Source organism: Aythya ferina (genome assembly GCF_964211825.1).
Source record: "Aythya ferina genome assembly, chromosome: 12".
NCBI classification, from domain to species: Eukaryota; Metazoa; Chordata; class Aves; order Anseriformes; family Anatidae; genus Aythya; species Aythya ferina.
Window position 1 is genome coordinate 6,177,469 of NC_140308.1, and position 23,923 is coordinate 6,201,391.

The 23,923-nt window shown below is 38.3% G+C and overlaps 1 protein-coding gene and 1 long non-coding RNA gene across 8 annotated transcripts in view; one reads left to right on the forward strand and one right to left on the reverse strand.

The window, feature by feature from the left end:
* WWOX (WW domain containing oxidoreductase) overlaps nucleotides 1-23,923 on the reverse strand; it is a 563,654-nt gene that overhangs the window by 157,378 nt on the left and 382,353 nt on the right. The window contains exon 9 of one of the 7 annotated variants that reach the window (XM_084533275.1): nucleotides 9,813-9,863. The exons of 5 other annotated variants lie outside the window; for them this stretch is intronic. In XM_084533275.1, coding sequence (XP_084389401.1) covers nucleotides 9,828-9,863 — 36 coding nt within the window. In that variant the 3' untranslated portion in view covers nucleotides 9,813-9,827. Of the gene's footprint in view, nucleotides 1-9,812; nucleotides 9,864-23,923 lie in introns of those variants that run through there. One more of the 7 variants, XM_084533271.1, reaches the window with a different exon arrangement.
* On the forward strand, nucleotides 9,439-23,544 carry LOC311443245. The gene is made up of 2 exons (XR_014697147.1): nucleotides 9,439-9,566; nucleotides 22,962-23,544. It is a non-coding gene; the product is annotated as an uncharacterized lncRNA (long non-coding RNA).

Here is a 23,923-nt window from a genome sequence, read left to right on the forward strand (position 1 = left end):
CATTTATTTTTAATTTGAAAAAAAAAATGAAGATTCATTAATTAAAAATCTTCTTTAGCACATTTGTAATTAAATGCTTTAAAGAAGAATAATCAAAAATAGAAAATAACTAAACTACATTAAATAACTTCACTAGTGATTAGTGTACTCAAAAGATGAGTTCATGCCAGTAGTGGTGGGTCTTGCAAGGTACTTTGAGAATTTGGAATGAAGTTTTATTTAAGGTAAAGCATTATTTTATTAATTTTTAATGAACAAAGAAAAGTAGAAGAAAAAATTTTTTATCAGATTTGTATTTCTGTAGACTTCACTATATGAGCCTTGGACACAGCTTTCACTCTAGCAGAAGGCAGCTAACATCACTCTAGAGCCTGGTAATAATGCTCGGAGGTACAGATAGAGAAGAAAGCTTTATTATGGTGTCTCCACAGTATTCTTCCAGGAATAAGAGTTAGCATGTGAATTGAACTTGCACCCAGTTATCTCATGACTGCAGCTTAGCCTCAATCACAAGACAAAAATACTACAAAATATACTGTGGGGAACAATTCTTGATTGTTTCCAAGGCATGGATTAAGTGTAGCCAAATGACTTTTTTGTCTAAGTCATAGCCTTTTATGGCCAGCAGGCCAGTCAAATCCTTCATGTTTAAATAGAAAACCTGGAAATGGATTACATTTTTTTTTTTTGTTTTTCTTATATGTTTTGAACACGCTGTTTTCAATAGATATATTTTTTCTTTTTTTTTTCTTTTTTGTTTTATATATATATATATATTATATATATATATATACACATATATATATATATATATTAATGCAACTAATTTCATGCATGGATATGCAGTGTCACGTCCTGGAGTGATTTTGTACTGACAAGTCTAGCATATCAGAATCCATGAAATCTTGGAATAAAAATACCCCAGCATTGACTATTGCACCTCTCAGGGAAATGTTTTGTTAAACACTGCAAATTCCCTTCCTTGAAGCAGTGAGACGCTTTCTCAAAAAAAACGAACGCAAAAAAAAGATGAATGCTAAGTAAAGAGGAAATAATACAATAAAGAGACTGAAAGATGTCAAAACAAGATGATTCCGAGACTTCTTCACCTGTGTTTAGATAAAGTTATCTCTATTGCTAGAGGAGACACTGACACAGCTAGCTCCCAGTTTAAACATTTCAACAAAGTATTAAATACAAGTAAGCACTGCATGAAAATGAAAATGGCCAGCTTGGTTCCCCACTGATTTTTCTCTGAAAGCCCAGCTTAGGTGGAAAACAAAGCTATTTGCCCCAGCTGCACTGGAACAAATTACATGGGGCAAGCAGGACAGCCCACGCTCAAAGCCCTGCCAATGTTCCCCAAATGGAGGGCTTGCACAAGAGCCTCTGCTCAGTGCAGCTGCTTTAAAAGAAAATGTGGATTGCCTGCAGCAGCAGAGGAGGGCAGGCTCCTTGCTTCAGCCCTGAATTCAATACACAAGGGAAAAACTGAACAGAGGAAGAGAGAGTGAGAGTAAGCAGAGTCAAAGCATAAACCCTACAATGAACCAACTCAAAGTGACTAACTGCTGAAGGCAATTGCTGTTCAAAACATGACATTTTGGCCACTACCTATCAGGTGGTAGACTCAACTGCACCGTCATTGAAATATGTGATATGTGAGCGAAGCTCCCGTCACTCTCTTTGCTCTAAAGGCTGCTGTGCTTACAACACTCCTGCCTCATTCATTTGAGAGGGTTTCTTCTGACAGGGAGCCAAGCTTAAGGTAGCCACTTTTATCTTCAGGCATAATTCTCCATTCATACACTGTGAGAAACACTTCGCACCTTGTAAACTTTTAGATAGCACTGCTTAGCCAAAATGGACTCAATATTTTTAAGGACTCATGGACCAAGTGTGACTGAAGGCTGCATGAATTATCTGCATTCAAGCCATAGTACTGGCCATGAAATAGCTTCTGATTCAGTGCACTGTCAGCAGAATATGCTTGAGCATGTTCTATTTTTTTTTTTTTAAATTATTTAGCACATTTTAAACATTAACTTTAAATGAAAAGTACTAGGAAGAAAAGCCTGAATATAATCCAAAAGAATCCTCACATCTTATGAAAAATAATGTAATGATTCCCCAATAATTCATATGTTTGTTTTCTTTTATTTATTTTGTATCATTATACATAGACATGGATAATTATACTGACTTGCTGAAATCCATGTTTTCCTAGTCTGGGTCAGAGCAATAACATCTAAAGTCACAGGATACATCCATACTGATGTATGTGTTCAACCTCAGCCCATCAAGTGAGCTGCCCTACCATGTTACCCTGTATTCCATCATAATGAGGAACATCTGAGAGGACACCAGCATCCTTCAGAAGCAATGCTCAAGTAACACATCCCAGGCAATGGCCCCCCTGAACCACTTTTGAAGCACAGTTTTTCTCTCAGATGTTAAAGAATTGTCCTTCCTGCTTTGCTTCCACCACCACCACCACCACCACCCCCCCCCCCCAGTGATTCTTGTATCAGTTTTGTTCAATTTAAACATTTTAAATGGAAGGCATTTTATCTTCGCTAGCCTAGAAATTCAACCAGAATTTTTTATTTTAATTTGTTACCAGTGTTCAATTTCTGTCCTCAGTGGATACAAATGGGAGCAACTGTCATGGACTTTGGCTACTCTGTTGATAGTTGCATGAAGAAGATAATCCACATCAGTCTCCTGGAGGCGTTGGCTGTGCTATAGCCATTGAAGTGAAGAGGAGCAATAATTTCATTTTAGCGTGAAAATGAGAAAAGATCACTGGGAGTCCACACTGGCTGAGCCACGGTTTTACACAGGAACTTCTCAGAATAAAAGCCTTGTCGAGACAATGATGCAGTGTGTAATGAGTGGCTCAAGACCTGTAAGAATACCTCTTGGGCTGAATATTGTTTCAGAAAGAGACAATAGATTTCATTTCTATATAACGACTGTTCATGATACTCATTTGGAGAGTCAAAGTATCAGTCTCCTGAGAGTCTAAACTCTACAAATGTCGGTGGAAACAATTTTTCATTCCTCCTTCTTTTAACATAGCTTCCCCTTTCTTTATAGATATTTATCAGGCTTGGTAAGAGCTGTATCTACAAGATGCCAAGAAATAGATGTTTTTAAAAAACAAAGTAGCACTTTTAAATATGATTTAAGCTTAGTAATTCTTAAATTGTTAATGAATTTCAGCTTGGCTTGTCCATCTTAAAACTCCAGGGCCTACATCCAGGAACTTAATACCAGCAATATAATTTTAATGCTACTAAATAATCCCTTTATGGCAGGTAACAGAGCACTGTTGGTCTTGAAAGATGGAATTAAAATTAACTGGACTTTTAGTAATGTGAGGATGTTAGAATTACAGTTGTGAAGGTATTTAATTATATTAGTAGGATGGATAATTAAAAATTACCTTCCCTAAAGAGGAAATCCAATCTATTACATATTTGTCAAAATTTTAGAGATTGAACATATGATTCCACAACTTAATTCCTGTTCTTAGATTTCTGCAATGCTTTGTAGGGTGCCCTGTATCTTATATGATGTACCAGAATATAAGCTATGCAACACTAAAAGTAAGAATAATTTTCAACTGGATACCTAATCTGAATTTACTGTGGTGGATGGAAGCAAAGAGAATGCTAAAGAGGACTCGGCATCACTGAACTGGCAGACACTGCAATTCATTTGCCATCTCATGTTAATTAGCTTTTCCTTGTTATTCAGGGAACAGAGAAGACTAAGAAAAAGTGGCACATTACATGCTTTCTAGGCTTGATTGAAATTGCAGCTTTTCAGTAGCAGCTGGCACTTCCATGGGCACAGTCAACCACAGAAGGGTGTAGCTGCACTGAATGTCCAACCAAAATCACATGGGTCTCTGCAGAGGAGAAACAACTGCAAAAGTATAATGCTGCTGCAAACAGATACTCAGTGATACAGAAAGGAACCATAGAAGTGTGAAAGAAGTCTCTACAATCAGTTGTTCTTATTCACTGTAAGGATTTTTATTTTTTTATTTTTATTTTTAAATCCTTTCACAGGAGGCATTCAAACTAAGAATCCCGAGAATGATGGTCCAGTGGGTATGGCAACTAAACTGGGATTAAGAAAGTCTGGATCTATTTCCAGTCCTGTCTCTATTTCACCTGAAATTACTTTATTTTCCTACACCTCACATGCACCTTCTATAAAGCGAACCTTTGTCAAGTTATTTGAGATTTATAGGGAAGAAACCCTACCAAAAGTATAGATACTGTACCAGTAACGTTACTGGCTTTGTTTGCAGCTGGTTTTTCAACAGTAACCAGATGGCACACCCTCAATTTCATAAGGAAATATTGGTCTTATATTGGAAGATTAGGTCTATAATTCATGTGGAACCAAAATAACACAGTACTGCAAAACTCTGCTACCTGAAAAAAACAGTAAGTACCAACCTTGTATCTCAAGAAAGAGACAGAATTAAAGTAATTTGGTTGATTTGTTTCAGAAATACCAACATCTCTCTCCTGTGGTTCCAATATATCAGTTTTTCTAACCGTAGCAATGTTGTATTTTGCCCACTTACTAGTTTTTTCAATCACAACTTCATCTAAATGAAACCGTCGGTACAGGAATTGTGAAGTTACTGTTTATTTCAAGCCCTGATTATGCCATTGATTCATCCCTGCTACTCAGTGTCCACATCAAAATGTTCTGTCAAACACAGCTTCTAACATAAAGACACATGATCCATCTGTAAATGGGAGGGGATTCTGGGGCTTTATTAGATTAATGTATAATTCAGACCTTTTTATGACATCTACATCATGAGGATCTATGAGGTTACACTCATTCATTCTCCGTGACACTAATGGACACAGCGCAGGCATAATCTTCACTTCAGATATTCTGATCTGGAATTCAAAACCCACCATGCATTACATGGTGACACCTGGCAAGAGGTCAAATAACTTGGGGGGCCTGATAGAAAGGCCTGGTTAGCTACTTGGTTAGTAGTACAAAGACATGCAGAAAGCACAGGTTGGCTCATACTGCTCATGGAGTTTCCACAATCAGTGAATTTTAATTTACCTACTGTGCTGTTTCTCTCATCCACAAGCATACTCTAAACCTGTAACAATTACATATACCCCACAGACAGAAGATCTGCTGAGTGGCTGAAGAATGTCCTTGTTGCCTATGGTTTAATGAACTGAAACCATGGTATAGCCAGGACTAAAAAAAATACTCTCACAGGCAACTGAGAACATTCTTCAGAGTAGCTGCCCCCACAGGACCACAAAGTTAAGAGCAGAGTTATAGATTTGGCCTTCTTCTGAAAGATGGTGCGGCATGTTGTAAGGAATAATGGTTGGCACTGACTCAGTTCCTTTGTGGTGAAGTCTGCAGAGGCATCTTAACCTGTCACAGCTAATGGGTTTTGCTACGGATGCCAAAGCATAACATGGTGAAAGCATTTGAAGAAAGAAGCATAAAAGTATCTAAAGCATTGATAGTCTCAGGGGCAATTTAAAAATATATCTATATAGGGAGAGATATAGATATATATATTTTTTGTCAGGTTGGTTTTCAGAAGCCCTACAAACACTGGAGGAGGCAAAGTTAATGAAGAAGTAATGAAATAACTGAGGGGAAAAAAGAACAGTAAAAGTTTTTATAAGTAATACAAAATCATTACAAAGTCCTGGGTAGACATGCATTTTTAAACAATGGCTGTAATAACGGAAAATTAGGCTCCATGACTTATTCATAGGCTTCTGGTTAACACTGTTCTCCATTTCAGGCAGTTCACTTTATAAATAGCATCTTTAGGTGAGATGGTTTGTTTTGGCCATGCGATATGAAAAATAACTACCCGTTCTCGAGAATAAGAGATCATTTCTCTGCGTTCCGTAACCACATCTGAAGATGAGCAGGACATGGAGGATTTGCTTCTGTTTGGAAAGGCAGAGAGAGCCCCAAGTGATAAATATTCCACTTTCTGCTCTAAAACTCCAGTTGCCTATTTGATACAGAAATCACAAAAATTTAAAGGAAGAAAACAGTATTTGATGAGTCTACAATCTTTATACTTAAGGGATATTCAGAGGACCTATAAATCCTCAGTGGAATTAATAATTGAGACTCGTGAAAGCTCTAAAAGGAAATATTAAATATGCAAAATCTTGGTGAAAAGCATAATTAAGGCCATAAATGCCTAAAAGTTTAAAGGGCAGACTACCTCTCTCAAAGATTTTCCAGTATAACATTTACATGAAACTATAACACAATACATTTTTAAGCAGCATTCTTTATTACTTTTTTTTGCACCAATTTTAATCTTACGTTAAATAGTATTTTATATTTTCAGATACAATTTCCAAGATCTACTGAATTAAATGTATGATATGAAGGCCCATAGTTTTGTTTTCTATTATTAAAAAGTTAAAAATCTCTCTCCTCCAATTTCCCACAGTTAATAGTATCTACTGTGCAGAGTAAACGGCATTTATTTGTAGGGCTGAGGTTTTCCCTTCTCTTTGGTCATTCATTCTTTCTTTTCTCTTCTAATATTCTGGGGTTGGCTCTTTTCCAATTTTAAGCAGTTTTAAGTTAAGAAGGAGGAAGCCTTCAAGCCCTGTCACCAAAGACCTAAGGCCTGCAATTGAGTTAGCCCAACTGTCAGTGAAAGAAAATCTTCCCTCCTCAGTTTCAGGCATCTCAACATTGCTAATTATGCTAATGAGTGTATCTATTAGAGTCCTATACATATGTATATACCTGGTGAGCTCTCTTGAAACGGGCATAGCAAAATCAATCTCATATTGCTTACTGAATGAACAAGGATACCATTTTCAATAGCCCTGAATATTTATTTAAACGTTTTAAAGATAATAGGTGCATAGTACCTTTGACTGTCAGGTCCTTATGTTTTCTAGAGCCTGCCAACTTGATAAAAATATTGATCTTCAATTGGAGAGAAAAGAAATCAGTGGTTTTGTGTGTGTGTGTTAACTTTTTGAAATAAACTATTTCATTTCGTACAAAGTGACTTGCAAAAAAATAGTCATTCATTACAGCCCAACCTATGCATAAAATTGCACTGGAATTTTTTTCTTCTGATATTAAGCCCACCCCTGTATTTGGAACACCTTCCCTCTGGCAGGGATTTGTTTGCTTTTACATCTGAGCATTTCTGCTAACAGCAGGTTGTGAAGTAATGGGAGTTAATATCACACAATTCTGATAACCATCTTGCTTTTTCTCCCTCAGTTCCACTGTGAGCTAAAATATAAAAAATAACTCCAATATACTTAAAGATTAGTTTTGTATCATTTGAAAGAAGGGATTCCACATCCTTTTCATGTAGTCTCATTACCTCAAGAGCCCCACAAAGTGGGACAAGTTAAGTAGAACAGAGATGATATTCACATGACATAACTCTAGCAAGGTATTCCTGGGACCTTACAGCCCTGTCAAGACCAAAGCCATGATTTTTCTCAGTATGATTACTCACTCAGTCTAGCCTGTACTTCTTGCCAGAGGCCTGGAACAGATCGTGTTAGAGACTTCAGTCCAAAAGCATTCTTGCTCTTCCACTCTCCTCTGTCGCTGTAACTATTTTGTAATATGTATTTTGCACTGAAGACTAAATTGCAAGGTAAAAAGATAAGAGAACTAATAGGCCCATCCCATTATAGACATTAACTTTCAAACAGATATTCAGACTACTTGCAATGTAATTTTTATGAATGCTGTATTGCAGCATTCGAAAACAAAAATGAAAGCATTGAGGCAATTTTGAGATGCATCCTTTTGGAGTACACTTGTGTGCATCAGTGGAAACCCTGCATATGCAAGGACAGAAGAGGTGACATGTTGGTTAATAATAGCTTTGTGAGAATGTCAGTCCTTTAACTGAGCATTTGTTGTCATAAAGGCTCAGCTATATATATATAAGATGTGTGTAGTAGCCAAACTGTTAAAAAGCTAATTTAGCCACATAGGCCCAGGTGCCTAGGTAACATAGGAGTATATAGCTGCATCTGGATTAGGATTAAAGAAGATAATAACTGTAGAGGTTATCATCAGAAGATCAGGAGAGCTCTCCCCCATGCCCTTCCTAAAGATTGGAAGAAAATTATGTTGCCACAGGGGCATATTTTGTGTTACACTGTTGTTATGATACTCAAGCACTGGACTCTCACGACTATTTAATGACAACAGCAGCCTGATTATCAGGTTGTTATTTTTCTTTGCACAGATGCTGTTCTCTACATTTTTATATGTTCGTCCATGAAGTAGTAAAACAGGACTCCCTGGACAACTTTTCAAGAACTGGGTTGTAAGCTTGTTTGCTCCTTCATGACACCTGCTATTTGGGCATTTAGCTCCCATAGTTTCCTTCAGCTACTTTTAAGCTTTCATTTGCCTTTGGTTTGATTCAAAACCTGACTTAAAATGTTTATCCCTGTAGGTCAGTTCCCCCTTTAATGGATGGTTGTTCGTGTCTTAAATCATCCGCGTTACTGAAGTACATCATGTAAGCCCCAGCACAGCTGACAGATAAGGCACAGAGATATGGCAGGCCACCCTGGGCCACAGGTTTAGAGTGTGTATAGGAAATATGATATTTCTGACAACCTTTTAAAAACAGAAAAAGTAAAGAAATATGAGAAAAAATATGGGATTTTCTGACGCTCCTTAAAAATAAATAAAAGGCAGTGAAACATCTGAACTGCCTCAAACATGACTCCGAAGATTGCAAGGTAATGAAACAGGATTTCTTCCAGCAAAGCCAACTCAACTCTGTGTCAGGTGAGCTAGCATATCAAGCTACTTTTTTTCTCTTCCATATTTACTCATTTTAAAATGAAGCCATCGTAGAGAATGCAATAAATATTTTCAACTGGGTATTTCTGACTAAAGCCACTGAAGTGCCAGCTCAACATTACTGCCTACAGCAAACCACATCAGACAAGAATGATGCATGTACCACTCTCCTGTGTACAGAAAGCCCCAAAACCCAAGATATCTACTGAAAATCCAACCTTCTCTCCAATTATTTGACCTCTATTACCACACAGAATCACAATCAAGGCTGTCAGCTGTTAACTTACCATTTTATCCTATTCTCATTTTTCTGAGATGCACAACTGAGAAAGAAAAAATAATCCTGACTGGATACACAGAGGAGGTGATAATTACATCCCTCCTACACAAAATCCAGCTAACTGGAATTTCTTCAGGGAAAAAAACGTACACTTCCACTTCAACCCATGGGACAAGTATGTGGTTTTTCTGCAATTATTACACAAGCTAGAGCAGCATGTGTTATTGTCCCTAACACACATACAGAGACTTGTGGGCCACTGATATGTTTGTTCCTGTATCCCATGCTCCTCTCTTAGTCTGCCCAAACATTTCCACCAGCTCCAGCTGAAAAGCAGTAAAGTGCCAAATGAAGTAAGCTTTCATCTCTCCATTAGCACACACTTTCTAGCAACAAGTAACCCATGCAACTTCCATCTGAGAACTGGCCCCAGGTGAGTTTCTCTCATTCTCTCCCCCTTTAACAAACTTGACCTCCTGAATTCTCTCCTGGTGCACAGATTATAATTAATAAGCCACTCAATCCATCATATTGACCTGCATTATCTTAAATTAAAGTTAATGGCAGCAATAAAAAAGGATTTTAAGGTGGCATATCTTTGTACAGTTTCTTTTTAGCCATAGAGACAAAATTGACATGTAAATACAGCTTTGTAACAGCCAGATCTTCACCAGGTGTATGAATCACATGAAGGTCAGAGACTTTCTGCCTTTCCCTCATAACGCTCTTCCTAAGTAAGAAGAAAGAGTAGAAACATCAGGTAGAAACATTTTGTTGTACATAGAAAAGCAACCCATATTAACTATAATTAGTCCTCTTCTTACAAAATTACTCATACTATTCTACATGGTAAAGGTAGGCGAGAGCACATATACACTAAAACTACAAGATAAACTAAAACTAAAAATGACAAGCAACAAATACGTGATATATTTTCCCTCCTTAGGGAGCACTAATGTAACAGAATATGCTTTGGAGAAATGCGTATATTGAACTGTTGTAGAGTAAATATCTTCTTCTGTACTAACAATACTTCATAAATCCATTGTAGGAGTAACTAACATAACAGGCCATCACAGGGCAATTGTGAGTAAAGGATTACTGAGGAAGATGCTGAGAATCCTTCAAACTTGACATAGCTCAGTGATTCACTAACCCTGTAATGCTTTTCCAGACACAAACCTACACCTTTGCCAGCCAAGAACCCCAAATGCTAAGAGCAGCGAGTCAGATGATGGCTCCATCCCCAGTGACCACTGCAGAACTGACAGGCTCTAAATTACTGCCTGAAAAGCATATCACATGCCATCTGACAAAAGAATGAGAAGGGGAGAAAAAAGCCCTACCGATCGTGTAACATCATCCATTTCTCTGAGGGGATGATATGTTTCAGTCTTTCGTTTCTTTAACCCAAGCAACCAAATGAAAAATATATGACTACAAACAACCTGCAAACAGTTCCACATCTATTATACAACTGAAATCATAAGAAATGAGCTTGTTGAAATAACAAATGAACTTGCAATTGCTTTGCTCCTCATAACTCCCATATGTTTTTAGGTATGTTTTGAAAGACAACTTTTTTAGATTAATAAACATCACATGATGCAGCTGAATTTTGTCCACTGAGGACCAGGCCCAATCACAGCTAAAAGCTTTTGCCACTTAGAATATGAATGGAGAACATCGCAGCACAAATGAAAAAAAATACATGTTTATGGTTATGAGAATATGCAAATGTGCTGCCCGGTTTCCATAACGTCCTTGCCATGCTTGCAGAAGATCTGAATTTCTCAAATGGGATTGCATTTTACAGAGTGGAGAGCAAGTGGGGGAAGGAAACAGAAATAATTTCTGTGGGGAAGGCAATGACATTCCACATCTACTCTCTCTGATTCAAATGAAGTAGGACCTACCCATTGTTTTGTTGCCTGCATGATTATACACCCAATATTCAATGTTCATGAGTTGAGTTGAATATCGATAGCTGGGTATTGGAATCAGATTTCTCATAGACAAAATAAGAATGCTGTCATTCACAGTAGTTCCCCTTAGTTGTTGGGACTGTGAATTTTCTTTCAGCATGAGGTGGATTTGTGTTTTCTTTTCTACATTGCATGAGCCAAAGCAGAGCTGGAAGGTCTGGAAATGGAAATTCCCTCAAAAACTGCTGATGATGGCACTTGAGCCAGAAATAAGCTCTGGTGAAAATTTGACACATTTCAAAAAAAAAAAAAAAAAAAAAAAAAGTTTCCACATGTATTCACACTTCCTCTTGAAATTAGTACACACACCTTTAAGAGCTCTCTATCAATTGTTTGTTTTTTTTTTTAACCTATCCTTCCCCTTATTACCAAACGCATCAGAAGATTAAATCAGAGGGACCCAACTGCCTCAGCAGAGCAACTGATGCAAAAGAAAACCTCAATTATTGGTTAACTCACTACTAAAAAAAAACATTTTTAATTACTATCTGGCACTCCATAACATGGGTGGTCTCCACATGACTCTTCAAGGACTGAAAAACACATCCCCATAAACACCAAGTTATGGGAAGTCCATTGCCACTGTGTTCCAACAGTCAGGAGCATCCCTCCCCTCTGCTTAGGAGCAGGCTGGACTGGCCAATGCTGAGCCTGAAGCCTGCACTGCATCCACATCCACCCCATGTTGGGAGAAGAAGCAAGACCCTTAATGCTTAGGCCTGCAAGTCCGTCGCATTGTATAAGCACTAATTTCACTGACGGTGAATAAAACCAAGCTGTATAGAACAAGCTAATTTTGAGGAGTACAGACTTCCCTAGAGGTTTAAGAGCACTTAAGTATTAATTATCAGACTAAAGAAATAACACCAACAAAGGCTTTGCTGAGTAAAGCTTCCAGGTGTGTCTTTCCTTAAGGGCTTATTTTATTTCTATGCCTACTTAGAGCAGGTAGCACCATTTTAAAAGACAGACACAGTGTTTTCTGAGAAGTATTTAACAGTATAATTGCCTCCAATATTTCAAGAAGAACCCTCTAATTTAAGCTTGAAAAGCAAAGTTAATAGCAGTGAAACAGCCATGAGAGAGGCAGAGGGTGTGAGGGATGAAGACATTTATTTAACATCCACATTGAGTTTATTCATGACAATCACTCTTTTCTTGTTAAACGTCACTGCCATGGATGACTGGTCCAAGGTGTGAGATCCAGTTGCAGCACTGTGTTCAGCATGTGTGTTCATCACACAGCATACAAGCCTGCACGGATACTCTCAAGTTTTTGTTTTCCCTTATCATTATTTAATTGCATGGATGTAACAGGTTCTATTTGTGCTTTTTTGTTTGTTTGTTTTTGTTTTTAAATCTGAAAATGGTCTTCACATTTCTGCATGCAACACAAGAATAAATATTAGATAAGAGTTAGGGAATATTCTGCTTGGCCTGCTGTGTAGAATGATCCAGGATACAGATCATACCCTTAGAAAAGAACGTGTTTAGCATAGGAAAGCAAAAATAATGAAACAGATCAGGAAAAAAAGAAAAAAAAGCGGTATTAATGATGAAAGAAGCCTTATTAACTCCGCAGTTCCATAATTGTTTTATTTAACTTTTTACGATCTTTGAAAAACACCTTTTGAAAGAGACTATGTCTTTATTATTTCACTGCCAAGTCATCAGTATCTGCTGTAACTGAACAAAAATAGGAGCAGATATCAGATATACTGTACTTCACAGAGACTGGAAAACACAGAGGTGAAATTCTAAAGAATTTACACCAAACTTTGTTCTGTAAGTAAGACATTTCATTTCAAATGATGCAAGTATTTTATCACCGCTAAATACAACAGTGCACTGCAAATCTAGTTATCGGAGAAGGGCTTAAAAATCTCTGAGCTCTCCATCAGAATCTCTTTGTACTTGACATCAAATCTTTCTTGCATATTGTCACTTAAGTGTGATTTTTTTTCAGCTAAGATCATTTCAGAAATAGAAGTGGCTAAGGGAAATAATGACCAAAACCAAAGCATTATGAAAAAAAAAAAAAAAAAAAAAAAAGGACTCAAACCAAAACTCTGAGAATGAGTGGAAACAACAGCTAAAATTAAATAACTTACCATTGGCTGTTCTCTAAAACCCTAAAAGCAGTAATTTGAGTGACCGTAAACTTACAAAGAAATTAATAATCCCTTTGTCTACATTTAGACCACAAAAATGATTAATAAAAATCTCATCTCCATGGCAGACCTAAATGCAATGATCTCTAACAAAGAAACATATCCCTAAAACATACATCAAAAGGGATTTTTCAAATCTATTGAAATACTTCAAGTGGAATATACTTCATGTGGAGATCACTTTTTATCTTGTTTTACTGCAATTTTTTTCAATGTTACAAAACTGAACGGAGGAAAAGCTGCTCAAGATTATAGAAGGAGCAGGAGGATGTGTAGAGGGACTCCCTAATGGAAAAAAAAATAGTTATGAAAAGTACAGTTTCCAGGTGCTCAGTGAGCACTACTAACACATCAGGGACTATAATTTTAAGTCTGATCCCAAGTTATATTTCAATTTCTTACAGGAAACACCAACTCCTACAAAAAATCGAACAAGCATGGAGCTGGCCATGCAACAGTAGGACTTGCTGGTACCAATCTGAAAGTGTTTTATGAATGCTAGTAGGCAAATAGTAACATATTACAAGTGGGTATTTTTTTGTAAGTAGGGTGAAAGTAGGTAATAAGGGTGAAAAAAGCAGTTATGAGACTTACTAGATTTCACAAGATAAATAAGTGGCCAACAGGCGGGAGGTGGGGGTGGGCAAAGAAGAATCTATCAATCTATCTGTAACTGAGGCTGACGCCCCTTAACAACCTTCTTGTTATTTCATTGCTCTGCATGTTGTTTATAAGCTGAAATGTAATACAGAGCAAAAAAAAAAAGTGGAAGTTCATGAATAAGTTGCAACTTATTTGAAGTACAAAAGACACTACTGAAATTAGCATGTTCCCCAGTAGTTTTTAGAAGAGTTTGCAAATTAAAATTGGTATTTGCATATTGATGTAGTTGTTTCTAAGATTTGCCACTCCTTCTCCTTTTTTTATGGCTTCACAAAGCTGGAAGTCACAACCATTATGAATGAAATCCCTCTGGGTCTCATCGCTGGAATCAAAGGGAAACAAATGTCTGGGGGAAAAGGTTATTCTGGAAATCAGGTCTGTTGAAAGGAGCTGACATATTGCACAGTGATGCAGCTTGATTGGTTGTAGCTGTAATTTTACTATTACACATAAAGGAATACCAAACTATATCTTAGCTCTGGCAGTCAAAATAAGACTTCCAAAAAATAAATAGTCTTGAAAACCATTTGGCCAATTTATACGGCAATTAGGTAAGACTCTTATTCATTGTACACTTCTTATTTCACTGGTAAATAGGAGCTAGAATAACTTGGCTGAAGACTGATAACTAAATTCTAAAAGCTAAAGTGCAAGAAGACTCCATGCTTAAAAATGTCTCATCTTTAATGACCACGCCAGTTTTATTTCATAACATCTCTGCATGGATGTTCTTGATGTATTTTCATGATTTTTTTTCCCTTCGGAGAGAAGATCACCAATAATTTAAGTAAGCTGAGAAACAGGTCAGATGGATGGTTTTGGTTACACTCCAGTGACATCCATGCAGTTTATTACATAAGTAGTTTACCGCAGTGAAGTTATTATGTTGAGTACAGCTACAGAATGGTTTCTATTTGTTAGACTTCTCAGTTACTGTTTATCTGCTTTCCTCCAAACATAAGCATACTTCCTTGCTATAGCACACCTTTACTTTTACCATTTGTTTTCAGCTGACATTTCTTCTTACTTATTTATTTACTTTTTTAAGCTAATATACTGTAGATTATTACATAAGTGATTTATTACAGGAGCCTTACTGTATGAGGGGCAAAGCTTGTTTAAAATAAATCCAACAGCTACAGTAATCCCTCAGGGCAAAATGTACTTCTACTTAATTTCTCTTCTGTGTATTACACACCATATAATTGCTTAAAACAGAAGCTACACATACAAATTTTGTTTGGCACTGAGTACCTGGCTTCAGAGAGTACACTCAAGTTACATGCTGTGTTTTGCCACAAATCCATTGCACCACCTAAAGTAATTCAAAGAGATCACTAATAGAAATATTTTGAACTACCTAAAATAAATCAGCAAGTAAGCAAACCACAGTGTTTTGCTAAAGGTTATATTAAAATAAGCCACAGTGTTGCTGAAGGATATTTTATATGTGCATGGCTTCAGCATTCCTCATTCCCTTTTTCCAATGCACTAAATAAAATCATGAGACAAACTTCAGAGATGGAAAAGATCTGCTAGATCATTTAGCCCATCTGAATGCCAGTTCAGGATTGTTTCCTTTATTTTCTAGTGTTTTGTCAAACCTACTTTTAAATATGCTGTATGTTCCAAGTAATGAGATTTCCACTACATTCCCCTGGGAAATACATTTATATAACAACTTTCTTCTCCATGGACCCCAAAGTGTTTTATAAAAATATACATACAAATCACTTTCCCACTGGAGTACAATCACTTACGAGGTATAGGGTGGCAGGCAGGATAGAAATGATGCATAGTACTCTGCAAATTTATAGCAGAAGGGAAATTCTTGCCCAAGGACAGAGGGGCAAAAACCTATACTTGTGACAAATGCCAGGAACTCATAAATGTCCATAGACAGCAAACAGAAGCATGGTTTCAACCTACAAATGCAGAAATGAGTTGGAGTACCTTAAAAGGTAAAGACCACTTTGGATGGAATTTAAACGCATGGCCCCAGGAACTGGGTTATCTGAATCGATTAAGTGTGTTATCCTCGTAGCAATACCAAAACAGGGGCTACATTCCTGGACGAACAATTGACTTGAGGACTGCATTCTGGATTTTCTATCCACATCTATATTGATGCTGATGTTAGAGAGTCTTGCCCTAAATGCTCACTGCTCTCAGCTAGCTCAAGTCCATGAGCTGCTCTTTCTCCTTGTAGCTGATGCACTTCGTTTATGCAGCACACTTTATTGAAAAAGCAGAGCCTGACCATAAACACCAGGGACTGCTCCCATTGGCATGCGAGGAAGAGGGAACAGGAATCTGGGAGGAAGAAATGGTGATTTTGTGCTGGCAGACCTCTGTATTTGGGTCTAAGTGCTGTGGCACACTGAAAGATCAAATAATTAAAAGGGCTAGGAAGTAAGTAATGCCAGAAAGCACAGCATATTTGGAAGGCTAACAGTTGCCAATTTCAACTCCCTTGGGTGGACTTCAGGGATTTTCAGTACAGTTTGTAAGCAGAAGTTGAAGGTAATGGGAGGGTAAAACCTCATTATCAGTGTAGTTTTAGCAACCTTTGTTCATCTTACAGAGAAGTGAGAGGGAGCAGGGCGTCCTGTGCTCTGAATCTTCTTTCTGTTCAGTTTTGGGCATAAGAATTGTTTTCAGGCTTCCAGTCGCTTACTCATTGCCAGTGCCCATCCATGAGCTAGGCTCACAGACAGGACATAAGTAATAGATGAAGCGGTTCAAGTATCTTCTCTTGCTAGCAAGGCCTACCTCTCGCTACCAGGCCTGCCTGCATTCATAAGGCCTCAAGGCTAATGTGCCAGCTACCTTTGCCTTCAGTAACCAAAACAGATGTGCCATTCCTTGTTCTTCACACTTTAACTTAAAATGTAGAAATAAGGTTTTACGCTAGAAATAATTTAACAGCTCTGTGTTAATGCTCACAAGTTAACAAATCACTGTCGCCATTTGACTCATCATTGTGCCTGCCATTGTACAGACAGCGACAAGCCATTTGATTCAGTACTACTCCCATTCTTTGTGTAGAGGTGACTCTTTGATCCTTCCCAGTGCTGAAGCAACACAGATGTTATTTTTGAGGGTTTTGCATAAGTTTCAAGTCTGTGAGATTAACATGGTACAGTTCCTAAATGTCTCTGTTTGTTGCCAAGATGGCATTGATAATGGGTGTATGAGCAATGCAAAGATGGAAAGAGAAGACATTTTCCTGAAGATTAGCTCAGCTCTTCCAAAGCAAGCCTACTCTAAACAGTGAGCAATTTATTGTCAGATAAAAATGAGCGTGGAACACTACAGAGAAGCAGAACACCTCTCTGCCCTCTTCAAAACCCAGGTATCGAAACCCAGTTCCTTATTCACGTAAACCATTTTGAATAGTCACAGCTTTGTCCCCTTAACTTTACACACAAGAAGATACTGTGGTCACAGGGACACAGGGGCAGATTTCAGATCGGACCTACTCAAAGTCTGGATGCTTATAGGTATGTGGCATGTGCAAGACTGAAACAGCTGGCAAGGCAGCGAGTGCTTACAGCAGAGAAGAGTTCATTTTTCTGAAAACACTGAATTGCAGCATTTTTAATCCTGGCAAGCAATGAGACTTACATACCGAACTCAGTTACAAAAAAAGATAATGAGGCAGACATACAGGTGCTGGTAAAGGTACGGTGCTTCAGTGCTTTTGCACGACAACAAAATCAGTAGTAATGCATTCAGGATGCTATTGAGTTGTAAACTATGACTGCTCTATTTAGAGGTTAAAATGCCTTCACTGTGATAGAGCCAAGATATATTCTCCACGGGAGGAGTCATGCAAATACCCACACACTCCAAATTGATTTATTTACATAATTTGAGCTCCAAAGATCCTCCATTGCATGAATGCAACTCTGCCCAGGCTGGACAAGCAGATGTTCTACTGACACTGGAGCCTCATAGCCTATTCTCCAACCACTTCTGACAGCTAAATGATCCATCAGTGCCAAAGCAGCATTTTTAACTTAAGGGTTGCCAGAAATCAGATATTCACACCTTTTTTCTAACAGAGCATAAAGATTTAGAAGTCAGGAGAAATATTACTGGCAGTGGATGATGATACACTTACAAGCTATGTGCTTTGCCTCCTCATGCACAGCATGAACATTGTGTGAGCCCATCGTGGTTATTTATGTCATTAAATTAAACTGAAGTGATTAAGTATGCTGTGGAGGATTCTAAGCTATGCAAACAATTACAGGGTTCCAACTGTAGGCATCTACATCCCATACTGTCTCGATAAATATTTTATTTAAAAAATTAAATTTGGTGGCAATTACATTTCCCAAATGCAGAAAATTGTGTCTCTTGGCTAAAAACAATAATAAAAAAATTACCAATCAACAACAAGGAAAAAAAAAACACAACCCCTCCAACTGATAGAAACTCCTCTTCTAATGCTTCATTAATGCTCGTTTCCAAAATGAGGAACATTTTCTGGATAAAATGCTAAATGTGTAAGTGGAAGTTAGTTCATTTTAATTAGAAAAAGCATAGGTAAAGCATGGAAAAGATGACTTCAGCCAACCAGAACTTCATTAGCTGAAGGACACTAAATTGTTCATCCAGCAGTGCATCACGCTTATTTACGCTATTTAGGTATTTCACAGCAGATGACCACTTTGAGGAGCTGGGAAGAGTCAGGAGATCTTTGCTACTTTACCAATATTTTCCAGTACTTCAGCAGATAAGATCACTGCTTTATATGTTCTTGAACCCCCATGGCCTTCCATACTATTTGTACATGAACAGCAAACTTCACTTCAGTGCCTGCCGAATTAAACTAGAACTCCTTGAAAGCCTCTGTGAATAGCTTCTGTGAAGCGTAGTACTCATAAACACCTTCCTGCAATTCAGAGAGATCTCTTTAATAAATTAACAAAGCTGTCACAGAAGTATAAATGGGAAATCATTTTTTAAAATAGAGCCATTTAAGATCACACAATTTCAGAAGCCTTTTTGCAACATTTTATAATTCCTTTAGGCCACTGCAGGTCTCCTTTACACTTGCAACGATGCCCCTTTCAATTTGCATTTAAAAGACAGTAAATTGCAGGGTTCATAAACATTTTTATAGTGATTTATTGAAGACTAGAATGTCACTCCTGTTCTTCACACTTTAGCAGTCCTGGGAATCGGCTGCAGGGCTGTATGTGTAATCTTGCTTTACCCATAAACTATACAAGAATGAGCCAGTTCTGAAATCTATTATTTATTTATTTATTGCTTAAAAGACATTTGTGGCACTACTTTACATCTATATTTATCTTTCAGTTCTGAGATGACCCATTTTATTCAGCCTCCAAGTTATAACCAGGTTTCCACAATTTACAAAGTACTTGGTTTGCAAATTAGAACTGTTCAGAGACAGGATTGTATTATGCCAACGAACAAAGGATTCTTTCTCTTCTCTTTTTAATAACACACACAAAATCCACAGACTATTGGATTTATTATCACCACTAGATAACTTTACCATACAAGAATGTACTGAGCTATTTTTTTTAAATTCAAAACCCAAACCACAGAAACACACTCTAAAACTTTTGTTTGAGAATATTCTAAAGGTTCTGCTTCTTGAAAGACAAAGCAGGGTAAATGTTAGTTGCAATTGGGCCTCTGATACTCCTATCCTCCTTCCCAGGCAGCAAAGTCACAAAAGAAGGCAAACAGTGCCAAGAAGTGTTGTTTATAAGGGCACTGTGATCTTTCCTGCATCCCAGTGGAGTTTTACCAGGGGGAATCTAGAAACCTCCCTGCACAAATAGTGTAGAAAGGAAAAAAAAAAAATAAATAAATAAAATAAATAAATAGATAAATAAAAGCCCTGCACCTCATTTGCCCTTCCAGTGACCAGGAGGGAGTATTTCTTTCTACTTTTTTCACATTACAATAATGGCTTCACAGCTCTTGAAAAGAGCGCTAGTGCAACAGCAAATGGTGCATGACACGCTGAAGCCCTGGTCTTTGTCGCAACAGCTCCGCTCCAAAGAAAGTCCTTCCTTGCCTTCTTTTCCTTGCCATTAACTGTGATGAAATGAGTTTTTCCCCCTTTTGATTCCACCCCCCGCTGTCTATTACAGCCTGACCTGATTGCACTTATGCACAGATTATTTCATAGAGACATCCTTTTATTCAGGTTTGCGAGTTCATGCCTGCAAGGTTATCTGTTCACAAAGCAACGTCTCATTCCTTGTATTCATTTTTTTTGAAATCTGATCTCATTGATAAGAACAAGACCATTCGCATTGCATTTGTCAGATAACTAGCTCCATGCCAGAGCAATAATTTTTTGTGACTATTGTCAGGGCTCCAGTTAAAATACATCAACCGATAAAAATGCAAGTATTGTAAAAATAACCTTGCATCGAAAGCATTGGCCCTCCGTTTTTTCCAAGGTACGTTATGTCCTTTTCCTTAATAACAATTTATTGTAGGCAAAATGTGTTCCCTTCTTCACAAGAATTATTTTTTAAAAAATCCTATTCCAGCACTGCCATTGGTAGCACCGAACTTGAAGGGAAATAAATAAAGAGAGGATCAATGTTCCGCTGATTGGTCGAATTGGGTTTTGACTCATTTTAATCAAACCGTTTCCTCCGTTCCGATATGCAGCCATTCCCCGCACCAGCACACAGATGAATCACACTAGCATGCTCTGAACTGCTGCACGAGGAGGAAGCAGCCAGGGCTGCAGTTCAGCATCCAACATTACAGAGACTTTGGGATCACCAGCAAGCTGATTATCCTCAAGTTCATCTAGGAAAGCTCTACCCCAGTGCAGCAGAGCTAAAATTGAAGGCACCATTTACACAAATGCAAACAAACTTGCATCCACACTCCCAGGGAGGTCAAAGCAGCAGGAAGAATTAAATAAATCATAGACAGGAGCTCGCTTTTTGCAAATCTTGCCACGAGAAGCTGTAAAGGTACACATGCACTTTCTCACCTGGAGAGTGAGAAAGTGTTTTACGTAAATAGTAGCAAGTGGCAAGCGTGAGAAGGGCTGCTTTCTCCTTCCCTGCCTCCCGTGCTGTCCCCTGCCCATAGCAGCAGCACAAAGGAGCCAGTGACGAAGCGGGGGCCGGCGGAGGTCTCACGGGCGGGCAGCTGCATTGAGCAGCATGAGGCCCTGGCTCGGCCTCAGCGCGAGGCCGCTGTACGCCCAGGCCTGCAGCTGATAAGGCTGTAATAGTCCTCCTTTGAGGACCGGGGCTCCTGCGTGCTGATTACTCATTTATCACACCTGGCAGCCCTGCTGAACTATAATTACTCTTCTCTTATCCTGCTGCACTGTCATGTCCGAGAGGAGAAGAGAGGCAAAGGCTCCTGCTAATGACACATTACCCTCTTGACAAGCACTTGAAGGTTTTATTGTAAATATTCAAGATATAAAACATCTGAGGTTCCCTTTTTAATTATAAAAAGCAATTTTCAGTGCCTCCTGCTCGCCTCTACCCCCCGCCACCAACAGTAAAGTTTAGGCACTGTTATTCTCTGCTTACTGCAAACAAACTGATTTTCCTTTGTTGCGTTAACTCATTGCTTCGAGGTAACTCCAGTATCTCTGTGAAATTATCAGACATAATGCCTGGAAAATGCGTCATTTGTACACCTGGTGCTCTCCTACAAAAGTCACATTTCTGCCCCAAAAGGAGGGGAAAACATGCATTTATATTAAGAAATTAGGGAGAAGGGAGAGGAGAAAAAAATCACGAGGTCTAAGAGCAAATGGGCAGTCAGAGAGCTGTTCATTGGGCGATATTTGTGAGATGTGTCTCTTACTGAAAGGACATCCATAAACTAAAATTTTTAGGTGTGTGACTTGTTATAGCAAATCCAGCCTTAATGTTTTTGGATCTTCAGGTGGACGGCTCATTTTATTCCTGCTGTCACTATCAGTTGTGAGTTGGGGACCATAGAAGCTGTAAGATTCCCCAATAGAAAAGGGGATCCTAAACGTGTACCCATGATGTGAAAGACTAAAAACCCCTCTCAAAGAATGCATCTTTTATTTGAGAAATAACAACAGAGTCCATTAATATTCCAGCTCCTATAATCATAGATCTGAGCTCTGCTTTCCTCAGAAGGCAGCACAGAAACTTGCTTTTTGGGCTGCCCTGAAACATGAGTCTCTCCCACTCAGCTTTTCCCTTTGTGTAAGGACAGACTGGAGTAAGGACACTGAGTACCCTTCTGTAACATTCATCAGCTGTGGGGTGGGGGCACTAACCAAAAAAAATCCAGAAAAGGCTAGCAGCCAAATACCTAATAATATGTTCAAAAGCGCCAGAAAAACATAATCTAAATATATAATTGACAGAGAAGAGCACCTTGGAACAAGAGCACTAAAAGCACAGATCTGCTTCTTAAACCTTGACAACCGCACTTTGTTCACCTCCAATGTGCTGGCAGGGCTGAATCACTAGATCCCAGTACTTAGATAGTAAACTGTTACAACCTGGCTTTAGATTTTCTCCTACTTGCTTATGTGATTTATATATTTACACCATATTTATGTGACATATAATGCTCCTTTTAATATTTTGCACAAGTCAGACTCATTCCAAGGAGTGCAACATCCTGTTGTGAAATAAGCTAAAAGAAAAACTGCTGCACTTCTTTGAATATTGAAACTAAATTGATAGAATTGGTGTTTAGATGCATGTGAAGTTAAAGACAATTCAAGATCAGATTTAAATCTAATAGCCAAAAATCCTACAAGGTTCCCAAGAATTCTAAGTTGCAAATGAGAACAACACATGAAAGAAGGTCTTCAGAGTAATCACACATTTTCAGTTCAGAAGCCTTCAGGTTTTAAATCTCAACTAGGACAAAAATGCTAGCTGCAGATTCAAGCCATTCAGACATGGGGACCCTTCTACCATGATCTGTAGTGGCAATGTGTTTACACCTTCTTTCAGATTAAACTTTTACCATGTCTCCTCCTAGGGACTGTCTGCCTGAAGTTGCTCTTTGCTTATTGCCTACACCCAAAAAGCTGAAAACAGAAATGAATCCATTTGTAAGCATCCACAAGCGCATCTACAACACCAAGCTGCAGTGTGTAACAAGGGGTCTGGAAGCCAGCTTTTCAGAGGGACCTGACCGACTGAAGACATGGCACTGCACAAGGGGATCCATGATGCTCACGTTCCAAACCACAGTAAGACACTTCTGAGTAGCTGCAATCTGCTCCATATTTTGCTTATTAATTTATTTTCCCTGAATTGTAGGAATTATCCACAATTGGAGAAAAGATAGCATGCAAGATAAACAAACCATCCATCAGAAATTGGTGCTTTAGTTTTTGTGTAGTTTGCTTAACAAGTGTAATGGCTTCGATGGTCATCCCAACAAAGCTAGACAGGGGTTCCTTGTCCGAAGCAAAGTAACACATCAGCGATGGCTGGGAGACAGTAGTACATTACATGTTGCTGTGGAAATTGCAGACATTTAATGAACATAAACATCCTGCCAAGTTGACATACACAAGGATGGAAAACAGGAAAAATAAAAGTCACTCAGACTCGCACATGGTTTAAAAACTGGATACTGCCACTCTTTTCTAACAAATCACATGGATTTGTATATACTACTGACTGGTCCACAAAGTACTTTCAAGTAATTAGACAGAAGTTATTTGGTACTCTTCAAGGTAAACAATTCCAGTTATTATTAGGCTACAAATTACTGAACCCCCAGATACCCAATCTCAGTACACAGCAGTTCCTACTCGGGGGTAAAACTTGGCCATTATCATTTCATGTGCTCTTAACAAAGGAAATTGCAGTGGTCAGGCTTAAAATGGCCATTTTCTCCATCTTTTCACGATGATTTTAGGTTCCTAGACTGAAATATTAACAGTCTTGCTGAACTGCAATTATTCCACTTCTATCGCTTTCTGCCTGCTT